A 20,288-nucleotide genomic window follows, 5' to 3' on the forward strand; every position below is an offset into this window, starting at 1 on the left:
CTATGATTATCTGCAGTTGAAGGCCGTGGTCAATAAAGCAAAACACAAGGCGGCCTGCTTGAGCATCTGGGCTACCTTTTCCTGCCATCTAGATATTTCAACAAGTGCGTTTCTGAAAAGTGTACAATCTTTTGTTGTCAAAGTTACAAAAAGCCCAATAAGAGATATTGTGGTGGCTGGCAATATGCAGCGAAAAGAGTATACATTATTCAGATGTTCATTTACTGGACTGCTCACATCTAATGGGCGGTCACTCAATATTTATCGTCAGGATCGACCAAGAAGTAAGAAACAGAAACTTTATGAAATACTTTGTGCTGAGAATTCTATATTGTACCAAAAATATAATACTGAATAAAGCTAATAATAATAATAATAATAATAATAATAATAATAATAATAATAATAAAGAGAGCGTCTATTCTTAATAATCGCGTTAGTGTATATATATATATATATATATATATATATATATATATATATATATATATATATAGGAAAACAATCATATCCGTTTCTTTACCATTGATACAGAGTAACGATAGATATTGGATATGTGATTATATATAAAGTGTGTCCTTACGAAACTCACTGAATATATATGTCACAATACATTCACTCATTTCTCAGATCAATATAGCAGTTATTACTCATGAAAGACAGAGCGAAGATAAAGAAGTAACTCTTTCAGGCTTTATTTATGTTTAATTGGTGTTCTCTCTTTCATCGTAGACTATGAAGAATGTACGAATAGAAAAAAATGGATTTTGTAACGACTTATTAATTTCTGTACTGAAACACATCGAAAGAATAAAACACTTGCACATTACATGACATCTACCATTTCAAGTGTTTCTTTACACAAATGACATAAGCATTCGAATATACTCTATCCAAGTAGTCGCAATCAATGAATAAATGAAAAACTGAACTAATGCTTTATGGGCTAAGTGTTTATACGTCTTACCTAAACTATACCATCAGACAACTTTCTGAAACGCTTGACTGTGCGAACATGTGGTTATATAGTCAATAATATTATTATGTGTTACATCATCTTGTTTAAGATCACTTACGTGTAAGTTGAATTTATTTGCTCATGAAAATAAGTGATACATAATGACATATGTAGGTCACACTCCGTAAATGTGATAATGAATACATAGATCATACTATCACCAATGAACACATACAAACATATAGTAACTGGATGAGGGGTCTTTACGATCGAGGAGAAAATGTGCAAGTTGTAACCAGTTTCATTGTGAATACACCTAAAATTATCTGACAAATAAATACAGTACAAATAAGAAATTCACGTATTTTCGATTACTTCATTGCCATACGCTTACAACCTAACATGAGTTAGCGAAGTACGAGTAATGTCAGATTCTCACATTACATATATCTCGATTTTATCGACTTATCAACAGTATGAAAAATCCACAGACATTAATGTCGTCTTGCTCACTCAGTCCTGTACTTAATCTAAATACCATCGCATCCGCTGTTCATATCAACGTGCGGCTTACTATCTATGTCGTCCCCGTTTCTTAAGCTTGTATTGCGTATTTTCGACACCACATGCATTTAAGATTAATAACGTAGAAAAACTTTTATCCCACCATCCGCGAAACGATTCGTTCTCAACTTCATGATATCTCAAATACTCAGTATTAAGTGACATAGGAACGAGCTTTAGTCAAAAGAAAGTTTGGATTAAAAATGATTGTTTATTTTATGACATATAATGAAATTTCAAGTCAATATCTGCGACGTCTCAACTCTTTCGAACCGAGACCAACAGCGAGCCCAATACCGAACAACGCAGCCGCTCCCAAAACTACACCCCCTACAACAGCCAAGCCATTCATACAATCTAAAATCAAAAAGATTTTAAAAAAATTAAATAATCATCTGAACCATCGTATCAAACTGAACAGAATTCTAGATCAACCATAAAAAACACTTATTTATATGTAAACGCGGACATTGTGAGTAAACAAATTTCCTATACATGACAAACTTAGGTCAACCTGGACTTAGTTTTACACCAAAAACTTTGAATACCGTCTATAACACGTTCGGCTTCACATTGTCTTGATGATCTTATTTTAAATTTGTCATCACGACACGGGAGTGATAGTTGGTGAAGACCCTCCACGACATCTTTGATTTCTCTGTCTTGTTTTAACGTCTCTTCTTCAAACTTGTCATCATGGTAGGAGAGTGATGATGGCCATTTCTGTAAAAAAAATTGTAAGATCGATTTTTCTGAATAATAGTTTGAGCTACAAGAACCTTGAATGCTTTTGGTTGAAAAAATAAAACACTTCACTTTTTTGATTTGATAGTGTTATCTTAGTACTTAATTGCATGCTAACTAACTTTATCATAGCGTGAATCAATTCCAGCAATTGTGCCAGCCACACTTATTTTGGTAGTCTTGTGATGTGTGCACTGACAATTTAGTTGCCTGTCATTAAGTCTTTAGCACCCTATCTAACATCCTGCTGCAATGTGGGTCGGTTGATCAAACGGCATAGCCATTGTCTTAAGCTCTCATATGGATAGAAACAATAACAGATACGTTGTATGTCTATCTCCACATGAAAACTCATGGTTAACATACCGAGGCAAATTTTACTTCATATCTAGGGTACAAGGTATGGGTATCTAATGACCTACTTCGAGAACCTCAATATTTTTTTCGATCAGATTGTCTAAAGAAACATTGATGATAAAATATCCGCAAATATAATATGGCTATTATATATTCGGAACTCATATTCTGTGATAGTATTAATCTACTTATCATAAAGCTTTAGTTGACGGAATGCAGTTGAGTTCTATGCACTTAAACACTATTGTTTATATTTTAGGAAATCATGTTTACGATCCTGTTACGACAATAACAGCGCAAAGCTAATATTATCAAGAGAGAAACTCACCTGTTCAAAGCACTTGCGACACATTTCTGTAACTCGATAAAGAACCATAACTGACTGAATATTTATAGTTGACTCTGTCGCTTATGTGTGCATGTGAGTTTGTGAACAACTTGTCGCTTCAAGCTAATCCACATCGATCAGTTGTCGTTCCACCTATCAGAGTATTTTGCTTGATGGTGATTGTTCGAGAGGGGTGGTAAGGGTCTGATATTTTAATCTTTACCTATTGTGCTGAACAACAACAGTCGTTAGGATTGTAAAGGCTGTCCCAATTTCAAGTTTCTCTACCCGTCTGAGATCTGTTTGTTTAATTGGTTATTTGGTAATATTTTAACCTAGACAGTTAAACCAATCAGATGGCCCACAACCTAAAGAAATAGACTTTAAAAAATCTTCTAAGTTCCTAAGACAACGCTCATATGAGTTAAGATTTAATAAGTATAGTATTGTAAATTATTATCGTAGCATACAGTTCTTTACTTGTAATCTTAAAATTGACATTAGATGATGTGCTCAGTAGAATGTGAAGTTTTTGGTAAAATCTGGTGGAATGAAATAATTGCCATCAATTCGCCACTCAATATTCTATAAAACACCGAATATATAGAAATATTTATTGATTATTTATTTGTTTGAACGCATAAATATTGTTACAAGGGGGCACCAAATATATATGCGCCACACAAAACAATGAGGATGGGAAGAGAAAAAAGAAGGTAGGGTGCGTATAAGGAAAAATGAACAATAACGACCAAAGATTCGTGTAAGGTAGTGCAATAATAGTAATAATGGAGGAAACGGAAAGGTACAACTAGAAGAATTCTTTCAGTTAAGGAAGATACAACTACTTTTTATGAAAAAAGTAAAAGAAGGTTACAGCAGGATTGCCACCGGCTTCTATTCTGAGCAAATGTACAGAAAAATAAATGGCAGTAAACAATATTTGATGACATTACGAAAATACAATGAAAGTTATATGAAGTCACTGAACTGGTGAAATGAGTTGATTCCATGAAATATTGATCGCATGTAAATAGACTAAGTGATGTATTAACAATAAATTATGCCTGTTTCAAATAGTCCAAAAGACATGTACAAATGGATGTCATAGATAAAACGAACTCCAAGTGTTTAAAAGGCAGGAAATTTATGATGAGGTATAAACTGATAAACTTTATTATTCTAATAAGGTTGTTGATCCACTCTTAGCACAATTGAAATTGACCACTAAGCCGATGCACTTAATTAAGAAATCAAACAATTAAATTCACTGGAATGTATATACGATTAGTGAAACTTGAATTGAAACTGAAATTTAATCAAGTTTTATCTTTGTCTACTTTTTCAGTGAATGATTAGTTTCGACTTGATCATTATCTATAAGCTGTTGAAATAGTAATTTAAACACATTAGTTTAAATAAGTTATTTAATTGTTTTTAGTTGTTGAAAGCACATTTGACCACTATTTTGACTGTAATCAATGATAATTCACTTTGCATAAATAATTGTCAAGTATATGTTACCTAATAATAATAATAATAATAATAATAATAATAATAATAATAATAATAATAATAAGAATAAGAAGAAGAAGAAGAAGAAGAAGAAGAAGAAGAAGAAGAAAATCAAATTCGTCCAATAAACCTCATCTGATCAACTAAATATTAGTAAACGAAATTTGATTGCCCGATTTTCATTGTCAGTAATATGTAAAACAAAAATTGATTCAGTTTTATGGGAAGCACAAAAACCAGTGTTTTGGGAATTACATGTACAATAAAGAACGTCTTTTATGACATTTTTAACTAAAATTCACTCAACAGTAGTAGACAATTTTTGAAACGGATTAAATTCTGACCCTGTTCGGTAATGTGAAAACACTCACTGTAGAATTAGTTGGTGTCTGATTTTAGGTTCTTTTAAATAATACCCTGCATATTTTTCTTATATGCATGTCACAGAAGATACGGGTAAATACAGCTGGCGTTAGTCAAAGGAAATCTGTTATCTAAGTAGTAAATATCTTCATAAGCGATTTATCCTCTGAGCTGAATCGCTTAGTCAGACAAAAAAAGTTTACCTAAATCATCCGCCTGCGCAACAACAAATCACATTTAAAATAATAGGAACAGCTCCTTGTCGTAAAATTCCATTTATTATTGATAAAATATACAAAGCATGCGACTCATTAACATTACAAATTATATCTTGAGAAACAACGGACATCCATATGACACACCAAAAACACTTAATTAACAGTTCATTGCGTCATGAACACTCTTTAACAAAATATGTATCACATTAAATTTCTGTGGTAGTTTGAAGTAATTGAATGATAGTACAAACCAGGAATTACAGAAATAACGCAATTTAACCAAGAAGAACTAGATGAGCACGAACGAACGTATTGCATTCGGATTTTGAAACCAGACAGTCATCAAGTACAAACGAATCATTAGTTCATACAAACACCACAATATTACGACTTTTTGGATAGGCTTTGATAGTACATTTGTTGATAATCGTGATTTTTCATTATTGCATTTAATAATCCACCAAGAGTAAGTACATTCTGAAAGATTTATCTAACATCATATGATTATTTCCTAAATGATCTATCAGAACTGTTGCATTCTTTGTGAAATACTAATAGTAATGTGTATATGAAAGAAAACATGGCATTCATATCAGACAAATGATTGATATGGTTCAAACAGTCTGTATCATCAAATAATTCTTATTTCCTGACAAATATGTCAACTTGTTAAAATAAATAAGTTGCGAAAATCATGTCAAGTTACTACTGGTTTATATAAGTCCATATATACATACATCGTAAATAGGTCAACTTGTATACTGAAATTCCTAATCACAAATGTATAAACCACACAACAATTCAACTTAATACTTATTATTAGGCAAGTTAACTGAATCTTCTTTTCATACTGTAGACGAAATGCATTAGATAAAAATGGTAGGTAAGTAAGCGTAAAATAAGTGTGTATACCGATGTGAATACTTTATTCGACACAAGTATGTTTGTCGATGACCATTTAATCAGTTTGTTGAAGGGTCCTATAAAGGACTGTGCTTTGTTCACTTTGAATGTGAGTTGATATCTACTATGAAAAAACACAGGGTAATATTATCAATCAGATGGAATATAATACTGCACAGCATTGTCTCTACATCATATCATGTTTGTTTTGTTTTTATATTTCATGCAACTAGTTCCCTTTACGAATTTGTCTATTTTTATACTATTACCGTTATTATTATTATTATTATTATTATTATTATTATTATTATTTTTATTTTTATTGATAGTCAAACTGTACAAATTAAAAAGTACGTTAAATTTTCCTAAATGTCAGTTTATTTTTTTTTACCGAAAAATTTGTATTTGTAGAAGTTCTCATGCAGTACAGACAATATGAACTCACTTATTAATGTCAAGTGAATAATGTTTACCACAGAAAATCAACAGTTTATGAAGAGAATTCAGACACATAGATACCATTGTGTTAAAATTAATGTTAAGTGAATAATGTTTACCATTGAATTCAGACACCCGGAAACCAAAATTTTACAATCGATTTAAATTATTGTTCACAATACTACTCATAGAAAACTGAAGATCTAAGTTACTACATCGTTGAGGAGTATTCTATGACAAATATACCCATTGAAATATAAAATAAGAAAGATTGGTTCGACGAAGTGTTCTATTTTTGGTGAATTTATTTTCAAAGCTGTACGATCGCAAATATATATGCTTATTTTTCTGGATGATGATAATAATTACAATAATAGTGATAGTGAAATTCTGTTAAACATGGTAACAGCGAGGTAGAATAAACAAAGGTATTAAGAAAAATTACTTTTTTATTATCAGGGAAACTAATAATAGTTTCAAGGAGGAAGAATGTATTTGTAAAATCTCAGCAAATGGATTTTGAAGTTAATCCAACGTTTCGCCTGGTAATCCGGGTAGCAGATGGCTGTCAAGTAATAAAAATTTGAAGGAGAATGTAAATTATGAGACATTAAGATCATGGTAAAATAGGAGGTTTTACCAACTTTTTTGGACACATATCTGGTTTTTCTAGATGTGTAGCTATTGCTTAGGAATGTTAAGAAGATACAATAAAGCTGCATTATGCAGCCTTTGATTGAGTGACCCGCGTTCAAATGGTGTTTGATTATTGAGTTTCTTATCGAACCACTGTGTCAACTCATTCTTCTCGTTTATCTTTTTGGTCTTCGTTCTTAATTATTCTTTTTATAAAATCCCTCGGATAATTATTCGTCACTAGAGTGGATATAAATAAATTCATTTCAGTTTATATATCATTTAGTTCAGTGACGAGTTTTTGAACTCTGGTTATCAAATTCTTGGCCACTGTTGCTTTGGTGGAGTGGAGATATGCTAACCTCTAATCTAGATATTTCCATGAATATGTTAACTTCCGGAATATATTAATTTTAAACAATCATTATAATGACAAAAGTGTCATCAACTTTATATTCCATATTTGATTACACTTTCATATGGTTTAAGAATCTTGGGTAAGTATTTAGAAACACTTTTGGTTGATGAATTTGTATAGTTAACCACAGTTCTTAGTGGGATATTAGTTTTATGTATTTATGGTAGGCAGTCAAATCTACAAATTTTATTGCTTTGCGGAAATAGTGAAAACCATCAAGATGTACTAGTTTAAATTATAATTCCTTGAAAAAGCTTGGACCAGATTGCCAGGCGAAACGTTGGATTAACTTCAAAATCCATTTGCTGAGATTTTACAAATACATTCTTCCTCCTTGAAACTATTATTAGTTTCCCTGATAATAAAAAAGTAATTTTTCTTAATACCTTTGTTTATTCTACCTCGCTGTTACCATGTTTAACAGAATTTCACTATCACTATTATTGTAATTATTATCATCATCCAGAAAAATAAGCATATATATTTGCGATCGTACAGCTTTGAAAATAAATTCACCAAAAATAGAACACTTCGTCGAACCAATCTTTCTTATTTTATATTTCAATGGGTATATTTGTCATAGAATACTCCTCAACGATGTAGTAACTTAGATCTTCAGTTTTCTATGAGTAGTATTGTGAACAATAATTTAAATCGATTGTAAAATTTTGGTTTCCGGGTGTCTGAATTCAATGGTAAACATTATTCACTTAACATTAATTTTAACACAATGGTATCTATGTGTCTGAATTCTCTTCATAAACTGTTGATTTTCTGTGGTAAACATTATTCACTTGACATTAATAAGTGAGTTCATATTGTCTGTACTGCATGAGAACTTCTACAAATACAAATTTTTCGGTAAAAAAAAATAAACTGACATTTAGGAAAATTTAACGTACTTTTTAATTTGTACAGTTTGACTATCAATAAAAATAAAAATAATAATAATAATAATAATAATAATAATAATAACGGTAATAGTATAAAAATAGACAAATTCGTAAAGGGAACTAGTTGCATGAAATATAAAAACAAAACAAACATGATATGATGTAGAGACAATGCTGTGCAGTATTATATTCCATCTGATTGATAATATTACCCTGTGTTTTTTCATAGTAGATATCAACTCACATTCAAAGTGAACAAAGCACAGTCCTTTATAGGACCCTTCAACAAACTGATTAAATGGTCATCGACAAACATACTTGTGTCGAATAAAGTATTCACATCGGTATACACACTTATTTTACGCTTACTTACCTACCATTTTTATCTAATGCATTTCGTCTACAGTATGAAAAGAAGATTCAGTTAACTTGCCTAATAATAAGTATTAAGTTGAATTGTTGTGTGGTTTATACATTTGTGATTAGGAATTTCAGTATACAAGTTGACCTATTTACGATGTATGTATATATGGACTTATATAAACCAGTAGTAACTTGACATGATTTTCGCAACTTATTTATTTTAACAAGTTGACATATTTGTCAGGAAATAAGAATTATTTGATGATACAGACTGTTTGAACCATATCAATCATTTGTCTGATATGATTGCCATTGTAGCGGTAAATAAATCCCTAAAATAAATAGCTCTGTAAGTTTTCGACATTGGATGCTGACCATATGTTTTAGTGGACTCATCTAGCTGAATGCGCTCGGTCAGGCATCCGCACCAGATCACGTGTGGTAACGCCGTGCTCAACATCAACCGCAATCGCTAGCCAGATTAGATCAGAGAATTCCGATATATTGGTCATCGCCAAATATACTCTTCCGGTCTCCTCGACTCTGTCTTTTGATTTCTCTTGGTGGGAACGAAATATATTAGAAGGTGTTACTGGTAGAAGCGTTGTCAAACACTGAATACCTGTGACATCATCATTGGTGAACCCGACGTGATCTGATACACCTAATTGCAACTGTGAGTCTGTTCCTTTTTGGGATTTTTATATATCATTGCCTTATTTTTTATTTTTTTTTAAACATTGTGATTTTTTTTCGTGTTTTTTCTTCGATATATATATATTTTCCCCTCGTTCATTATCGTACTTCATACTTCATCATGACTGAACAGACACCTAAAGTACTCAAGCTTAAGACTTTGTCCCCACCTTCGTTTCAACTGATGCCTTTCTGGCCCGACAACATCGAAGCCTGGTTTTGCTACGCAGAAGCCGACTTCTCCGAGCACGGCGTGATCGACACACGTGCACAATTCCTCGCAGTAGTCAAGGCACTACCGCGCGAATTCAACAGGTACGTAACACCTAGTATGTTTACTAGTGATGTTTCCGATCCTTACGAAATCTTAAAACGCTCGATTCTCAAACGAGGAGATCTAACCGATCGACAAAGGTTAGATCAACTCTTCAATAACATCGACCTGCAACACGGTTCTGCGACGGACATGTTGCAACGGATGAGAGAGGTAATAGGCCCAAGAACTTTCGACGAAGGTCTATTCAAACAACTCTTCTTGTCAAAACTTCCCCAACAGGTGCAAGCAGTTCTGGTCTCGTTCCAGAACAACGGCTTAGACGAGCTAGCTGCATCTGCCGACCGCATTTTAGAAATTACGAAATCTACTACCGAGGTATTTTCAGTCAAAGAAAAGCCTCACACGACTCAGAATGATATAACCGACTTATGTCACACACTCACGCGTTATCTTAGTCTTCGTACCGACCGTAAGAGATCGCGCACACCACGTAGAAGCATTTCTCGTAAGCGATCTGTCTCTAGACCACGAGAGACAGATAACCCCGACTGGTGCTGGTATCATAACCAGTATGGAAAGTTTTCCAGAAATTGCAGAAAACCCTGCAATTTTCCCAACACGAAACCGACCGATTCGAAAAACAATTCGGGAAACTTCCAAGCCGACACGCGTTAACGGCAACCGTAGCCGGCGAACAAAGCCGTCTGTTATTCGTCACAGATGTGACAACGAGAGTTCGCTACCTCGTCGACACTGGCGCAGAAGTTAGCGTTCTCCCAGCAAATCCTAACGACCGGCTTCACGAATCGGCTTTTAACTTACAGGCGGCAAACGGAAAACCGATCGCTACGTATGGCAAAAGGTACGTTTACCTTAACGTGGGTTTACGCAAACCCATCCACTGGATTTTCGTTATTGCAGATGTTTCTATGCCAATCATTGGTATGGATCTTCTACAACACCATATTCTGATCATCGACACGCGCAAACGGAGGCTAGTAGACGGAAACACTAATTTGTCCGTTTGCGTAACTTCTTTTACTGGTTGTAGAGTATCCCCAGTCACAGTTAAACATATGATAGACCCACTCTATCAACCACTACTCGATAAGTACCCTGGGATACAACAAACTCAACCGAAACTACCGTGTGTAACCAGCAACGTTACACATCACATCACGACTACAGGACCACCTGTATTCTCTAAAGCACGACGACTAGCTCCTGAAAAGCTAAGGTTAGCGAAAAACGAATTCGATCACATGATGGACTTAGGAATCATACGACCGTCAAGTAGCCCATATGCATCTCCGTTGCACATGGTCCCTAAAAAGGACAGCAACGATTGGCGTCCAACTGGTGACTATCGGCGATTGAACGCGAAAACCATTCCCGATCGTTACCCGTTGCCTCACATTCACGATTTGACAGCTACCTTGAAAGGTACAACTGTCTTTTCGAAAATCGACTTGGTTAAAGCGTATAACCAAATCCCTATGGCTACTGACGACATACCGAAAACAGCTATTATAACTCCCTTCGGACTCTATGAATTTTTGCGAATGCCTTTCGGTCTAAGAAATGCTGCTCAAACATTCCAAAGATTCATAGACGACGTTTTCGAGGTCTCAACTTCGTACACGCGTATGTTGATGACTGTCTAATCGCAAGTCCGGACAGAGAAACACATCTCAAGCATCTGGATCTTGTTTTCGAACGACTTCAAAAACATGGCATTACTGTAAACGTTCAGAAATGCCAATTCGGAACCGACTCGTTAGACTTTCTGGGACACACTATCGATGCTCAAGGCATTCGACCTCTTAGGACCAAAGTGGCGGCCATTCTGGATTACCCAGAACCGACCACTGTCAAGCAATTACGCACGTTCAACGGCCTCGTAAGTTTCTTTAGACGTTTCATACCCAAATGCGCATTACTTATGAAACCTCTGACCGACCAACTTCGTGGAAATGCGAAATCCATTAATTTGGACGACACCGCACGAAAAGCATTCTCCACAGTTAAGGAACTGATTGCTAAAGCAACAATGCTCGCACATCAGGACACCCGAGCACCCATTAGCATCGAAGTAGACGCATCCGACTCGGCAATCGGAGGAGTCTTACAACAATGGGTTAACAACTCCTGGCAACCCTTGGCATTTTTCTCTAGAAGGTTGCTAGACACCGAATCGAGGTACATCACATTCGGTAGGGAACTCCTAGCTATGTATTGTGCTAAACGGCATTTCCAACACTACATCGAAGGTCGTGAATTCACTCTTTTCACGGACCATAAACCGCTCACTTTCTCGTTAAGCTCTCCTTCTGACAAGTACTCTCCCCGTGAGTCTCGACAACTGGACTACATTTCGCAGTTTACTTCAGACATTCAACGCATCTCTGGAGCAAACAATGTAGTTGCAGACGCTTTATCTCGTATAACTTCCTTGAACAGTTTCCAAGGAATCGACCTTCTTAAACTCGCCGAGCTTCAAAAAGAAGACACTGATCTTCAGCACGAGTTATCGTCTACAACACTTAAACTACGCATCAAACAGATGGGAACAGGTAAGAAAACTCTACTTTGTGACACATCTACAGGTAGGGATCGCCCAATCGTGCCGAAACATTATCGACGCAATGTCTTCAACACATTGCACAAACTTTCTCATCCAGGTGTTCGTGCAACCATCAAGCTTATAGCAGAACGGTTTTGCTGGCCTGGAATGAATAAAGACGTGAGGGAGTGGGCACGCTCCTGTGTAAGCTGCCAAAAATCTAAGGTTATCAGACACAATAAATGTCCCTTAGGCTCGTTTAAAACTCCCGATGCCCGTTTCGACCATGTCCATCTGGATTTGGTAGGACCTTTACCAGATTCAAATGGATACTCTTATCTCTTAACCTGCGTTGACCGTTTCACTCGATGGCCAGAAGCAGTACCTATTAAGGACATCACTGCTGAAACAGTGGCCCGCACCTTCGTCGAACGATGGGTAGCAAACTTCGGTTGCCCTTCAACCATCACTACAGACCGCGGACGTCAGTTCGAATCTGATCTTTTCCGTCGTCTGACCACACTTTTAGGAATCACTCGATTCCGAACGACCGCCTACCATCCACAAGCAAACGGGTTGGTAGAACGTTTTCACCGACGACTGAAAGCTTCGCTATCAGCAGCAAACGTTTCACAGTGGACCGACGCTCTTCCACTCGTCTTACTAGGTATCCGCAATGCAGTGAAAGCTGACATTTGATACACTGCGGCTCAACTCGTTTATGGAACGACACTCCGACTTCCAGGAGAATTCGTGGATCCTTCATCCTCTTCAATGAACATGGATCTAACCTCCTACACGAACAGGCTTACAAACGCAATGCGTTCAGTTAAACCTGCTTTCACTCGACCTCAATCAACTGATGTTTTCGTTCAACCTGACTTACGATATAGTACACACGTTTTCATTCGTCGAGACTCGCATCGACGACCATTCGAATCAGCATACGAAGGACCCTTCAAAGTTCTTCAACGTGAATCTAAGTACTTTATAGTCGATAAGAACGGAACCAACGATAGCATCAGCATCGATCGCTTAAAAGCAGCGTATTTAGAAGAAAATCCTATCCACGTCGATTTTCCTTCGGTACAATCGAACGACACGACTCCGACACTTATAATACCTCATCCGCACACACGAAGACACTTCGACAGTATCCGAAAATAAACTTAAAACGACGCGTTCTGGAAGAAGGGTGAGATTTCCAGAACATTTAAACGACTATTGCACGTAAGGCACTTCTCGACATTGTATATTATTTTTTTTAAAAAAAAAAACAATTTTAATATGCTTATATATTTTTATTTCTATTTAAAAAAAACAAAACAAAAAAAAACAATTTTTTTAACGCTATTACGTGTTCATGAGTTTATTTTCCATTTTTTTCTCTGACATTGTGCTTTTACACACATACGAGTGTATTTCGACATGCACTTACATTTTCTTTTTTCTTTTCCAGGACGGCTGGAAAAGAACGATGACGTTTATGAGGATCCGAAATTTTCATTGTACATTTTCTTTTTTTACTATGTTGAACCTCCGTCCCATATAGTAAGGAAAGACGACCAGACGCTGCTAAATTTAGTAAGCTATCAGAAGAGTGTTTACCAACGACAAACTCGTTGGGTTTAAACTTCTGGCTGGCCACGTCTTAGTGTCGTCACTGCCCCACTAGGGGGGGGAGTGATCTGTAGCGGTAAATAAATCCCTAAAATAAATAGCTCTGTAAGTTTTCGACATTGGATGCTGACCATATGTTTTAGTGGACTCATCTAGCTGAATGCGCTCGGTCAGGCATCCGCACCAGATCACGTGTGGTAACGCCGTGCTCAACATCAACCGCAATCGCTAGCCAGATTAGATCAGAGAATTCCGATATATTGGTCATCGCCAAATATACTCTTCCGGTCTCCTCGACTCTGTCTTTTGATTTCTCTTGGTGGGAACGAAATATATTAGAAGGTGTTACTGGTAGAAGCGTTGTCAAACACTGAATACCTGTGACATCATCACCATGTTTTCTTTCATATACACATTACTATTAGTATTTCACAAAGAATGCAACAGTTCTGATAGATCATTTAGGAAATAATCATATGATGTTAGATAAATCTTTCAGAATGTATTTACTCTTGGTGGATTATTAAATGCAATAATGAAAAATCACGATTATCAACAAATGTACTATCAAAGCCTATCCAAAAAGTCGTAATATTGTGGTGTTTGTATGAACTAATGATTCGTTTGTACTTGATGACTGTCTGGTTTCAAAATCCGAATGCAATACGTTCGTTCGTGCTCATCTAGTTCTTCTTGGTTAAGTTGCATTATTTCGGGGAGTCATAGAGTAACAGTCGATAAATCCACATAATCAATTGCTCTGTTATTTTTCGATGTTTGATGTTTATTATGACATCTGTATTTAGTGATTTTTTTAACGATGAAATAAAAACCTTTTTTGTTTTAATTTGTCGCACACGTTATATAACCACATTTATATGCAACATCTATTGTTACTCTGTGTCGTTTGAAATAAACGGATATAATTTTTTGGTTATTTATATCTATATATATACTCCCGCTCTTTTTGAAAGATAAACGCTATCTCCGATGTCTGCTCTTCTGTTTTATTGACCACGGCCTTTGACTGCAGATAATCATATTGTCATAACATCCTTTTAGGCCTTCCCACACTATGTTGGAGTTTTGGCTCGGATTACTTATGAATAATACTATCGGATTTAATGTTTCCCATTACGCCGTTGTTGCCACCACGTAGAGAAACAATTGTCAATCAAGTGAACTCATTTATGATTGTTATCTCAGAGAGCCACTTATAAGTAGAATTCATTTGATAACAGCTTGTAGTGGTAAATAAATCCCCAAAATAAATAGCTCTGTAAGTTTTCGACATTGGATGCTGACCACATTAGTTTTAATGGACTCACCTAGCTGAAGTCGCTCAGTCACTCATCAACACCAGATCACGAGTGGGAACGCCGTGCTCAACAAACCCTGCAATCGCTATTCAGATTAGATCAGACGATCCTCGATATATTGATAGCCTATCAAATATATCTACTGTCTTTTGATTTCACTTGGTGGGTACGCTTCATATTAGTAGGTGTTACTGGTTTAAGCGTTGTCAATCTACGAATACCCGTGGCATATTCATTTGTGAGCCTAACGTGATCTGGTACACCGAATTGCAAACTGTGATTCTGTTTCTTTTTGGGATTGTATATATCATTGCTTTATTTTAATTTTTTATACATTGTGGTATTTTTCCCGCGTTTTTTGGATATGTACATTTATTTCACTCGTTCATTCTCGTACTTGATATTTCACTATGACTGAACAGACACACAAGTTGCTTAAGCTAAAAACTATGTCCGCGACTTCGTTTCAACTGATGCCCTTCTGGCCAGACAACATCGAAGCCTGGTTCTGCTACACAGGAGCCGACATACGTGCACAATTCCTCGCAGTAGTCAAGGCACTACCACGCGAATTCAACAGGTACGTAACACCTAATATGTTTACTAGTGATGTTTCGGAACCCTACGAAACACTTAAACGATCTATTCTTAAACGCGGACACCTAACCGATCAACAACGGTTAGACCAACTCCTTAATAACAGCGACCTGCAACACGGTTCTGTGACAGACATGTTGCAAAGAATGAGAGAGGTTATCGGCCAAGGAACCTTCGATGATGGCCTATTCAAACAACTTTTCTCACCCAAACTTCCTCAACAGGTTCAATCTGTGCTTGTCTCGTTTGAAAACAACTTCATAGACGAGCTGGCTGTATCTGCCGACCGCATCTTAGAAATCACGAAATCTTCTAATACCGAGGTTTTTCCAGTCAAATAAAAGTCTCAAACGACCCAGAATGACGTAACAGAGTTATGTCATACCCTCAAACGTTATCTTGAATTTTGTGACAACCGTAAACGGTCACACACCCCGCAAAGAAGCACTTCACGTAAGCGAACTGTCTCTAAACCATGAGAGACGGATAACCCCGACTGGTGCCTGTATCATAACCTGTATGGAAAGTCTTCCAAAAATTGCAGAAAACCCTGCAGTTTTCTCAACTCACAACCGACTGACTCGATAAACAACTCGGGAAACTTCCAAGCCGGCACGCGTTAGTGGCAACCGTAGCCGGCGAACATAGCCGTCTGTTATACGTCATAGATGTGACAACGAGAGTTTGCTACCTTGTCGACACTGGCGCAGAAGTTAGCGTTCTCCCAGCGAATTCCAACGACCGGCTTCACGAATCGGCTTTAAACTTACAGGCGGCAAACGGTAAGTCTATCGCCACATACGGTAAAAGGTATGTTTACCTTAACGTGGGTTTACGCAAACCCATACACTGGATCTTCGTTGTTGCGGATGTTTCTATGCCAATCATTGGTATGGACCTTCTACAACACCATAATCTAATCACCGATACTCGCGAACGGAGGCTAGTAGACGGAAACACTAATTTATCTGTTTGCGTAACTTCTTTTTCCGGTTGCAGATTATCCCCAGTCACAATCAAGCATATGATAGACCCACTTTATCAACCACTACTCGATAAGTATCCTGGCATTCATCAAACGCAACCGAAACTACCGTGTGTAACCAGCAACGTTACACATCACATCACGACTACAGGACCACCTGTATTCTCTAAAGCACGACGACTGGCCCCCCAAAAGCTGAGGTTAGCCAAAAAGAATGCGACTATAAGACTGTGAAACAGCCAATATGCATCTCCGTTGCACATGGTCCCCAAACAATACAGCAACGATTGGCGTTCAACTGATGGCTATCCACCACATTTTGGCCAGTGTATAAGTCCTTCTCAATTCAGCTGGTATTTAGAATCGGTCTTACCAGATACGGACTGCAGTCACGTCTTTGTGTGACCACCCATAGATTTCTTGCAATATACTTTTATACCAGACAACATTGGTTGTTGATGTGGGCGGTGGATGAGCATGCTTGACATGTACCAAACACATTGGTTGACATAAATTCACTGTCTCCTCAACAGAATTACCTTATTTCATCAGTTTTATATATATATATATCTGAGGGATTTGTACGTGTCTAGTCTGATAAATCTGCAGTATAACTGCTTTTACTTGACAATCGGGGACACCTTCAATTCTCACTGCGCAAAGTGAAAACACGAGTGACTGGTTCAATGAAGGTTTACTCACTCTCCAAATAAGTTCTAACTGATATATTTTATTAGTCGTAGACTGCAATACAACTACTTCTATATATATATTAAAATCGTTGGAGCGGTATTCTACTACATTCTACAACTAGGTATTACCCTTCCTTCTGATAGCCAATGTGCATTCCCTCTAAACTTCGTTCCAAAGAAAAACGAAGGTTACTGGCGTTCGGGTAGGGATAACGGATACCTCAACTGTCAAAAAGTATCAAGTTGGTACATAATACATAATATCCATAGTTCAGAAACAGCTTACAGCGTATGAACATATATACCAGGACTGACTTGATCAGGGCATATCTCACTACCTCAGTGGCTGAAAAAGATGTCCTCAAGACATATATTACTATACCTTTTTGATTGTCCGAGATTGCATCCAATCCGTTTGGCTTGAGGAACGCTGCACGAATACTTGAAAGGTTTATGATTAACCTCCTTTCAGATGTGCTTTAGGCACGAGATTATGTGGTCGATTTGTTAATTGTCAGTCCGGATTTAAAATCACGTAAATAACACGTGGGGGCAGTGTTAAAACGGCCAGATGGAAAATGGATGAACAGAGATGAAAGTTGTACGTTCCCTTTTTGTACCTGGATATGTTGTCTGATCAGTGAAGCGATTCTCCAAGTTTGACTAATTTTATCTGTACCCTTTAAAAATAGATTCTGCTTTACTTCGGACTTTAGGGTAGCTAGAGGAGTAGGTGAGTAAACGCATGACGGCCAGATAGAGCACGGCAAAATCGCACCTCACCAACATGCTGTCCGTTATCTCTCTCGTGGCACTTCCTCGGATATTCTTGACACATTTTCTTACCTTTCAGTCCCTTAGTAACCCTGATTCTCCTATAGAGGGCACGCACGAGTGATGTGCGGTAATTTGTGGAAAAAAGGTAAACGGTACCGGGACAAGTGAACAAGTTAGAAAAGTATATGACATCTATAGTCTATCTCTGAATATTGGTTGAGCAATCGTCTCCATTGAGTATAAACGTAAGAAGGTCAGGCATTGTTTGAGTCTGTAATTCTCCATTACGCTGCGGATACTGAACTGACATATCTTCCTGTGGAAGTCGGTTCTGAGAGGAAGCGGATGCAATGAATTCGGTCGGGTGGTTGGGATCTGGATGAAGACATGTTGATAATGTCAAAACATCATAGCTCAAGTATTTACTTCCTGGTCTTGCCTGGACATTATACTTCCTATCATCCCATATTGTGTGCTGAAAGCTTTGTGTTAAAAATGATAATCTCGCGCTACAACTGTTTTGTACCACAATGTGAATAAAAACCTACTGCAAATAACAGTTTAACTTTTTCTGCTTATAAAATGACGGATAACTGTCAGCAACATATAGGCATACCGTTTTGCTATGTACTTTAAAAGCATCCACTATGCGATGATAGTTTACCTCAAAGCTACACCAGTATTCATTCTGTGAACAAATGGTAGGTACGTTATGTCTAAAGTTTGCTCTATTCCGTTACTGAAGCGCGGTAGATTGATCTACTCACTACCCACCACCGAAATATCCGGAAAACCGAATTCTAATTTGTTCGTAAATTACAAGTAATCAACTCAAAAGCTATTGTTCAAACAGTAATTATTGTAAGTTCGCTACAAGCCTACAATTTTCGGGTTTCCGGAGCAAAACGTACAACATACCAAACCAAAACACTAAGAAACCGAGAATGTTCAGGTTCAAAATTCTAAAGGAACAAGTCCAAAATTGAGTATAACAGTTATATCTATCCAAAACGGTGAAAATGTAAGTATTCAATGTAACAGTTAATCATCAGTTAAACGCTTTCACTTCCTCCTGTATTGGGTATCGACACCCTTGCCCATGATAAATTATATTTAGGAGTCATTTAGTGCCAAAATATATTATTTAAGTTATAATTCGAAGAGTACTTCGAATTAAGCCTAATTGTAAGATCCATTTTGAATGTTTTGTGTGTTTGTGAAAATCCCTCCATGTGCATACTTGACCTTTTTTCTATTGATCCCTTTCATTGTACATTATTAGTTTTTGATTACATTTGAATTGTTAATATTTGTATTTTACTGTGGTCTTTGTTCTTACTACACCTTCACTAATTCCTCGTGTTTCTTCTCGATCTGTTCTTATGTTGTTTTACTTTATACTAAGTCTTGGAGTCAGCCATATTGGTTTGTTCCTGCTTTTGATTGCTTCACTTGTGTTGACTGGAATTGTGCAATTTGGTTGTGAGGTGAAGCACTCTTCCAGAATTGAAAACACTGTGTTATAGAGCGACCAATTATTACCTTTTGAACGAATCTGTACGTGGTCTATCCAGACAGGATAGAATAACATTTATTTGTTGTGATTGGTAACTTCCTTGCATCCTTTATCAACTTTCTTATTTATTGTAATTTAGATTTAATCAATTGAACAATTATTGGTTGGATAGCTGAGTGGTTATATTTGTTTAGGTAATAATGTACACTTAAATTCATGATAAATTATAGAACCGTCATCGTACCCAATTACTTTGTTTTGGTTTCAAACGGGCGAGGGAGCGTATCTAACTCATCCAGACAGCTGTCCATCAGTCCAACCGTAGTTTGGACCTTACACTAATTATTGGTGTCTTTTCATAACTTTGATTTTTCTCTGATTGTACAAAAGCGATTATAGTAAATCTAACACTCTTGCTGCCAGAGGGAAATAACCTATATTTGACTACGGCAATTGTGATGAATTGTGAGTAACAAGCAAATAAAATACGAAAATTAACGTTTAATAACCAAAATCAACTACAGAGTGGAGAAGTAGCGATTCCAAAA

At 36.7% G+C, this 20,288-nt stretch overlaps 1 protein-coding gene across 1 annotated transcript; it reads right to left on the reverse strand.

The window, feature by feature from the left end:
- Positions 1–1,621: 1,621 nt before the first annotated feature.
- On the reverse strand, positions 1,622–3,205 carry MS3_00001498 (uncharacterized protein). Its single transcript, XM_051208964.1, has 3 exons — positions 2,952–3,205; positions 2,071–2,245; positions 1,622–1,879 (listed from the first exon to the last, which is right to left on the reverse strand). The coding sequence occupies exons 1-3, from the start codon at positions 2,997–2,999 to the stop codon at positions 1,764–1,766; spliced, it is 339 nt and encodes a 112-aa protein (XP_051074377.1). The 5' UTR covers positions 3,000–3,205; the 3' UTR covers positions 1,622–1,763.
- Positions 3,206–20,288: the final 17,083 nt, after the last annotated feature.

The sequence above is a fragment of the Schistosoma haematobium genome, chromosome 1 (assembly GCF_000699445.3).
Source record: "Schistosoma haematobium chromosome 1, whole genome shotgun sequence".
NCBI lineage: Eukaryota > Metazoa > Platyhelminthes > Trematoda > Strigeidida > Schistosomatidae > Schistosoma > Schistosoma haematobium.